Source organism: Babylonia areolata, chromosome 32, assembly GCF_041734735.1.
Source record: "Babylonia areolata isolate BAREFJ2019XMU chromosome 32, ASM4173473v1, whole genome shotgun sequence".
Taxonomy (NCBI): Eukaryota; Metazoa; Mollusca; class Gastropoda; order Neogastropoda; family Buccinidae; genus Babylonia; species Babylonia areolata.
Genome location: NC_134907.1, coordinates 11,385,138 through 11,393,876, shown reverse-complemented (window position 1 = coordinate 11,393,876; position 8,739 = coordinate 11,385,138). Strand labels below are relative to the sequence as shown.

The following is an 8,739-nucleotide window of genomic DNA, read 5'->3' as shown; positions in this document are numbered from 1 at the left end:
CTACGTATCGCAGCTTCCACGGCACCCCCCCCCCGCCCCCCCACACACACACACATACACCCACCCACCCACACAAACACCCCCCCCCCATCAACCCCCCCCCCCCCCCACACACACACACACACACACACTTACTTGTACAAGCACACACACATACGCCCATATCCCCCACACCCAACCCCACACACATGTATACAAATATATATATATACACACCCGCACGTTCCACTGTTCCGTTGCTCCGACAGAAGTCAGGAACTCACTCACACCTTGGTGGAGTGACGCAAATCGGTGTAAAGTGCCTTTTTCAAGGACACAACACCAGGCCGAAACGGAGCCTCGAACCCTGATCACTGATGAACACTGGATCACATGGAGTGATGGCCTAGAGGTAACGCGTCCGCCTAGGAAGCGAGCCGGAGAATCTGAGCGCTGGTTCGAATCACGGCTCAGCCGCCAATATTTTCTCCCCCTCCATTAGACCTTGAGTGGTGGTCTGGACGCTAATCATTCGGATGAGACGATAAACCGAGGCCCCGTGTGCAGCCGGCATGCACTTAGCGCACGTAAAAGAACCCACGGCAACAAAAGGGTTTTTCCTTGCAAAATTCTGTAGAAAAATCCACTTCGATAGGAAAAACAAATAAAACTACACGTAGGAAAAAATACAAAAAAATGGGTGGCGCTGTAATGTAGCGACGCGCTCTCCCTGGGGAGAGCAGCCCGAATTTCACACAGAGAAATCTGTTGTGATAAAAAGAAATACAAATACACAAGTCATATGTCTAAGCGATTCAGTCAGGAAGTGTTATTTTCGGATCACTTATGCTTTTATCGCGTCAATAGTTTAATATTTGTTGCCATGTTGCAAAGCGTTAAACCATGGACTTTGATAATAACCCAGTTTGGCTTTCGTCACATTCTTAACTGGTACTTTATACAGAAAGTATTGATCAGCGAGTCTTAACTTACTCATATGTTTTTCGGCAGTTCATATTAATTTTCTATTGCAAACCAGAAGTCCTCCAAAAGGAAGCAAAGACAACATATATCCAGTTAAGTCTGTCTGACAACTATTTGTAGAAACCCACGTTTTAACACACAACCCACAAACACCTGGACGAATCTGGTGAACAGTTCTTTTGTGCGGCGCCCTTGTGACTTTTCACAGAGAAGAAGATAAGATTATAGACCAAAGGACTCTTCACAGAGAAGAAGATAAGATTATAGACTAAAGAACTCTTTCACACCAGTCAGTCACACGCATGCATTACACTTACAGTTTGATTGCATTTAAATCCAATCAAATTTCTTTTCAAAGATTTGTAGTTGGATGGAAGTAAGGTAGATGGATGTATGTTGCAAACGCATCCAAACTTTCCAATGGGTGTATGAAGGAGAGACGCAGGGCCTCTAACAGTGCTTATCAAAACAGCATGACATGATGCTCTTTCGGCTTTCTTCGTTGTCCACTGAAGTTGTGGAGTCCAATGGCTGCCGCACGCGCCACACATTCGCCTCAAGCTGTCAGGCGGTCAGTATCAGCATCAGTAGCTCGAGGAGGCGTCACTGCGTTCGGACAAATCCATATACGCTACACCACATCTGCCAAGCAGATGCCTGACCAGCAGCGTAACCCAACGCGCTTAGTCAGGCCTTGAGAAAAAGGTTGCCAACAGCACCCGGTGTTCCCAGGCGGTCACCTATCCAAGTACTAACTTGTTGACCGGACGAGAACCGGTGTTTTCAATGTGGTATGGCCGTTGGCAGGCGGTCAGCGACAGGAAAGTTCAAGTCCATTCTATTTATAAGTTCATGGTCTGGACGCTAGTATCCCGCGGCGGGGACAGAGACGATCAACTGAGGTCCCGTGCACGGTGTAGCATGCACTTAGCGCAAGTAAGAAGACCCACGGCAACTGGCAAGAGAGTTGTGTCTGCCAAATTATCGTTGTAAAATCCCCCCCACTAAAAACGTGTGACGGTGTGTGTGTGTGTGTGTGTGTGTGTGTGTGTGCGTGACTCAGTGAACTCGGCCGGCCGTCTGACCACTGTTTGACACAGGCAACGAATGATGAGCCGGCATGAACTTTGCAGTTCAGTCACTGATCGAGTCTCAGTCAGATCTGCCAACAACAATTGCGCCGGTAGGCAGCCTGTTGTGCAAATGATTCCGTGTTAATGAAGCGCTCCCGGCCGGAGCTTGGTCTCTGACCGTGGGTATAGAAGCTACATAAGTCAGTATCCATATTTATAAATCAATTCATCAGTCAATACATTCAGCATCAGTCGCCATTCACACCGCGTGTCCAGTCGAACGATTGTATCAAATCAGTGGGCCTTTCCCCCCAGCAGGACGTATCTATTTATGGGTTCGTGGGCCTACTGTACACAGCCGCTGCATGAAAGGTTACTGATCTTTGGGTGTTATCGAGACTAATTGGACCACGTGGAAGAGATAGAAAAGATGAATCATCAGTGATGAGCATTCGCACATCGATGAACAGCTATGTAACAAGTGATCTGTTTTGTTAAATGTCGCGTCAGCTACTTTGTGAACACGTAACTAAAATCGGTCGCATGATACACCAGTGCAATCCGTTGATACACCACTGAAGTATGTAGTTTGATTGAGTGAGATAATGATCTAGCTCAGTGGTACTGCTTTGATATTGACTGTATGCACTTCGGGTCTGTTACTTTTTTCACTGAGTACTGGTGTCACTGACAGTTAACATATCTCTGTTTGAAATTCAGGCTGATCATCCCGGTGAGGGAGAATCCAGCGCCATCCATTTTATACTTTTTTCCCGCTCTTTTTTTTCTTCTGCACGTGGGGGTGTATTTGTTTTGCCTATCAAAGTAGACTTTTTGTAACAGAGTTTTGCCAGGGAAAACAGACTCGGGCTTCTGTTGTCGTGGGTTCTTATGTGCCGTTACCCAGGCCCGCGCTCAGTCCCACACTCAGTCATTCACACACACACACTGACACACAAACACAAGCACACGCACGCACGCACTCACACACGCACACACACACACACACACACACACACACTAACACACACGGTGAGAGACTGCGAGAGCGATCGAAAGAGCGGAGAGTAACACACACACTGACATACACAGCTCCCAGAACACACACACACACACACACACACACACACACACACGTAACACGGCACACACTGCACACACACACACACACACGAGCTCACTGACACAGAATACACAAATGACACACACACACACACACACACACACACACACACACACACACACACACACACACCAGCTCACGGCGTTACACACGGCACAGGCACACACATCAAATTATACTGCCACAGGTTTGCAGGCCGCAAAAAGGGGTGGGGAAAGATCTCCCAGGCCACTGAACGGTAACTTCCCACCATGTTTTTCTGTCTACTGTAGCAAGGAAGGCCCACAGAGACTCTGGTCCACTCCAAAGAAATCTGCGCATTGTTGGCCCGTCAGTTGGAGACTGACGATGCCAAAGGCTGATGGAGTCTCCCGTCGGACCGACAAATGAGTAGGCAGGCAGGTTTATCTGTCGGCGTGTGTCCTCATATGGGAGAAGAGGCCGATTCTAGATGCGCAGCGCTTCCCACAGGTGTTGCAAGGGAAAACGTCTCCAGAAGTTGAGCCCTGCTTCCTTCGCTACCGCTTCTCCTTAATGGCCAGTGTTCTCTTGTTTTCAAACGTCTTCAGTATGCCACTAGAGCACAGTATCCTCCAGCGAGAGCGGTCAATGGCATCAGTTTCCCAGGAAGCGATTTCTATGTCACAGGCTTTGAGGTTTGTCTTCGAGGTGTCCTTGAAGCGCTTGCAGGGTCTTCCAAGTTCACGGTGGCCTTCCTTCAGCTGGCCATACAAAAGCATCTTCGGGATCCTGCTGTCTGTCATGCGGACAACGTGTCCTGTCCAGCGTAGCTGGCACTGGATCAGTAGGCTTTCGATGCTAGGCAGACCGCTCCTCTCTAGGACCTGGAGGTTGGAGACCCTGTCTTACCACTTTATGTCGACTGAGGATCGTTCGTAGGCATCTCTGCGGTGAAACTGCTCAAGTTGTTGAATGTGACGGCGATGCGTCGTCCATGTTTCACAGCAGTACAACAAGGTGGTCAGCACAACTGATGCCAACTATTCGTGTCAGTGATCAACGCATGTGAATGCTGCCGGCCGGCTGCACACGGGACCTCTGTTTTAAGTTGTCTGCCGGGACCTGAATGACTACTAGCACCCAGACCCGCCACCTGAGGTCTGGTGGGGAAAATGGAGCAAAAATTCCGGTCCCTACTTGGAATTCAAACCCTTCAGCAGACACTAGTCACTTCAAAGTCCGTCGCCATTACTCTGTAACCATTGGGCCACCGATTAGTCTGCGGTTTGAGGATTAGTTGCAATGATCAACGGTAGACAATTCATGAAAAGTATTACCTCTTGAAGTACTGATCTCCCTTATAGCCCTCTTTTTCCTCCCCTCCCACCCCGCCCCCTGGCACCAACTCATTACCCCTTCCCGTTTTGCCCAATGTCTCATTTTCTTTGCTTCAAGTTGACTTTAAAGAAATGGGTTAAATATGATTCGATGATATGTATTGGAAAACTGTTTAAAAAGGTATATAGTTATAATGATTTTAGTGCGTGCGCGCGCGCGCGCGTGTGTGTTAGTGCGTGTGTGTATGTGTGTGTGTTAGTGCGTGCGTGCGTGCGTGCGTGCGTGTGTGTGTGTGTGTGTGTGTGTGTGTGTGTGTGTGTGTGTGTGCGTTCTGATATCTATATCGAACAATTACATTCATGTACATATTATGTTACACACCTCACACTTTGACCCGGGGTGACAGATCAAGGTGTCAACCTTGCACGATGAACCCCGAGAGGTTCCTGAGGGATTGACACACTCATTATCTAACATTATATCAGGCTCTGTTTTGCGAATAAAGGTTAATTCATATCAGTACACTGATACGTATTTTATATGATAGAAACTTTGCATTTTTGTAAGGGAAAACGATGCCTGAAATGCTCCGACTTTTTGCTTTTGAAATGTGCAGCCGTCAGAAAATCCTCTAAAGCGCCTCAAAATATCACACCATCGCAACCCGATGCAAGGGAAACCACTCCAGACTATTCTCTTGCGCAAAATGGCTGACAGAAAGTGCGTGCCGGGGAACGGAAATCTATCTACAGACATGTCATGCAAAACTTCCTCAACGTGTAGCGAACGCAAAGGTTTAGAAATGAAGCAGTGTGCAGAGTCTGACAATGGCAAGGTCGTCTTGGAGCAGGAGCCGCCAACAATTCCAAAGAGACGGTAGAACTATTATACTCCTTATTGATCTCGGATATAGATCTTCGATCTCTCCCACCCCCTCACCCACCCCGTCCCCTCTCTCTTTGATCTTATATATTATATATTTGAATAAAGCCATTTGGATTTTGTAGTGTGGTGTGGTGTGTTGTGGTGTGTGTGTGTGTGTGTGTGTGTGTGTGTGTGCGTGCGCGCGCCTACGTGCGCGCGTGTGCACGCGCGCTTGCTTCACAGTGTGTATGAGTATACTTTGCTGTTTGCATGAGACTGCTGGATTTTGTAAAGGTTAATATGACAAAGACAAACTCAGCACAAGACGGACTTGTGTGTCGGAATGTCTATGTCTAACAAAAAACTATAGAATAACTCAGTACAACAGTGTGATACATGTAGACAAAGTGAAAAAAAAGAAAAGAAAAACTCCTGAAATCAAAGTCAAATGAGCAGCTCCAGAAGACAGAACGCCTTGTTAAGAGTCCTGACAGAAACAAAATATAAAATTTACAAAAGTGATAGATCCACAACCTTTAAAAGTTGAACCATGATTGTGACTACAGTCTAAACATGTTAAACTGATGAGTTTCTTTAAGTATTTTTACCATGGTGTGTGTGTGATTGTGTGTGATTGTGTGTGTGATTGGTTCTTTAATTCAAAGAAGCACCCCCAAATTAAACGTAAACAAAATGACAACAACAGTAAAAACAAAATAACAACAGTTGTCTCGTTTGCTTGCAGACAAGAGCTGCTCAAATGGAATGGCTGGGGCTACAGAGATTCCAAGTTTTCCATAAATAAAGATGGACATGTTGAATTCACTGGAGAAAGGTAAACCTCACTGTGTGTGTGTGTGTGTGTGTGTGCGTGTGAGTGACTATGTTGTAACATGATTATGATGATATCATTTTTACAGTGTCATTTTGATGTCCTTCCATTTATACTGATAAGTGTGTATATGTTTGTGTGTGTGTTTGAGAGTGTGTGTGTGTGTGTATGTGTGTGTGTGCGTGTGCGTTTGAGTGTGTGTGTGTGTATGCGTGTTTGTTCTTTACTTTTCACTAGGTGATTATAGAAAGAAACCATACATATACACACAAAAGAGCCTAAAATGAAAGTAAAATAGGCAGTACCACTACCAGATCCTGAGGGCATGCTCTGACTGAGAGAGAGTGATTGAGTATTTACACAAAAGTCTTTGAATATGACTGACTTTTAGTAGGATCACAGTTTTTTTTTATATCTGTAGCTGCACTTTAGCAACTTTTCACGATGAATGATACATCATTGCATGTGTCTCGTGTAAATGTGTGTGTGTGTGGGGGGGTGGGGGGTGGGGGGGGTATCATGGATACATGCGTGTACTTGCATGTGTTTGTGTGTGTCAGTGAATACATGATCATGAAGACAGCAAGACTAGGTGTGTTCTGTTAGCGTGGTATAGTACAGTGTAGCGTACTGTGTAGCATAAAAACACACAAAACAAAAAAATCTGAATTATAAAAAATTGAATGTTGTTTGTGTTACCGGGTATCAGTTAATAACATTGATTGTATGGGTGTTTGTGTCAGTGTGGTAAATTATTATGTAGTATATTATGCAGTGTAAAAAGCAAAATTACAAGAAAATGAAATGCCTTGTGTGACCAAGTATTAGTTAATTATGTTGATAGTATGAGTGTTTGTGTTAGCGTGAGCGTGATATAGTATTAATGTGACTATTATGTAGCATAGTAGTGTGCTGTGTTGTGTAAAAGTGAAAGCAAAAAAAAACACAAAAAAAACCCCCAAAAATGATATAACCCGTATGACCAGGTATCGGCTAAGTGGTAGCGTGATGCCTCAGCTGAGGGATTGGATGAAGACTACCATGGGCATTTCTCTGGAACACAAAACCCCCTCACAGGTATCACTGTGTTTTTGATACATTCAGTACTTTTTTTTCTTTTCATTTTTGTTGTTGTAAAATTCCTTTTCTGCCAGGTATTACTGCTTTAGATATATATATATATATATAGCTTTTTTTTTTTGCCTTTCCTTTTTTGTGTTGTAAAACTCCTTTTCTGCATTTGTGGGCCTGCAGCTCCCATATTTTCTTGGTTTTGTTTTGTATGTGTGTGTATTTACCCTGTCAAGCAGGCAAGCATATCATTTTCACGGGTGTGCATGCCGGGTTTATTCTTGTTTCATAACCCACCGAACACTGACAAGGATTACAGGATCTTAACCGTGCTGTATTTTGTTCTTCTTCTGCATGCAATTACACGCGAAGGGGGTTCAGGCGCTAAGCATATCTGTGCACATGTTGACCTGGGAGATCAGGAAAAAATCTCCACCCTTTACCCACCAGGCGCCGTCACCGGGATTCGAACCCGGAACCCTCAGATTGAAAGTCCTACGCTTTAACTAATCGGCTATTGCACCCTTGACCAGCGAATAGCACCTACGTAAAACATGGACAGGATTGAGGAGAGAACCTTGGCTGATGTAAGTCCAAAAGGGTGCAATAGCCAAGTGGTTAACCCTTTCACTGCCAAGCTTGCATTTATGCACAGGCGTGATAGAGGACCCATGTCACTGAAAGTTGACCATTCATTGGTCTGTTATCCATGAACCTACTGCTCTTAATGTTCGGTGGTAGGATAGGCCATATTTTCTATACATCGCAGGGAGAATCCTCAGCTATTCTTAGCCACTGTCTTTTCTGTGTTTATACGACAAGGGAATTTTGTACTCTAAATTGACTGGCGGTGAAAGGGTTAAAGCGTTGACCTGGGAGATCAGGAAAATCTCCACCCTTTACCCACCTGGTGTTCCAAAACTGGGGATCGAACGCCAGGAACTCAGGCGAGAATCCAGTGTGCTAACCATTCAGTCTCCATACCCTTCTGACGATTCTTTTTTTTTTTTTTTTCCAGTTTTTTTAATAAACATTTTTATTCAAGTTTAACATTTAATGAATGCATACATACATTACATACATACAGGCGGACATACAAAAATAGTATTTGTAATTATTAATAATATTACTTGTTATTATCGTTATTTAAACTATAAAGCAGGAAAACAACAACACAACATAGTTTTTATACAGAAAAAACCCACAAATAAAGTCATATGCACTGCATAAAAAAAAAGTAAATAAATGAAAGGAAAATATATTTTTTTTTAAAAAGAACAAATGTTGCATTCGTGGTTGTCAACTCCTCCTCCTCGTTGCCTTCCATCATTTTTATGTATGGGTACCATTTTCTAGAAAATGCTATGGACATCATTTCCATCGAGTGTATATATTTTTCGGTTTTGTATATGTTCCTTACGTCTGTAAGGAAGTACTTTATACATGGTTTGATTTTATTTATTCTGCATTTATAGATGAAATGTTTCGCCACTAGAATGATATAGTCAAATATT

At 44.2% G+C, this 8,739-nt stretch overlaps 1 protein-coding gene across 1 annotated transcript in view; it reads left to right on the top strand.

Moving 5' to 3' along the window:
* The first annotated feature begins 5,199 nt into the window (after window positions 1-5,199).
* The window catches only part of LOC143276626 (alkyldihydroxyacetonephosphate synthase, peroxisomal-like), a 29,727-nt gene continuing 26,187 nt past the window's right edge, over window positions 5,200-8,739 (top strand). The window contains exons 1-3 of the mRNA XM_076581242.1: window positions 5,200-5,334; window positions 6,068-6,157; window positions 7,141-7,231. Of these exons, the coding sequence (XP_076437357.1) occupies window positions 5,213-5,334; window positions 6,068-6,157; window positions 7,141-7,231 (303 nt within the window). The 5' untranslated portion in view covers window positions 5,200-5,212. The remainder of the gene's footprint in view (window positions 5,335-6,067; window positions 6,158-7,140; window positions 7,232-8,739) is intronic.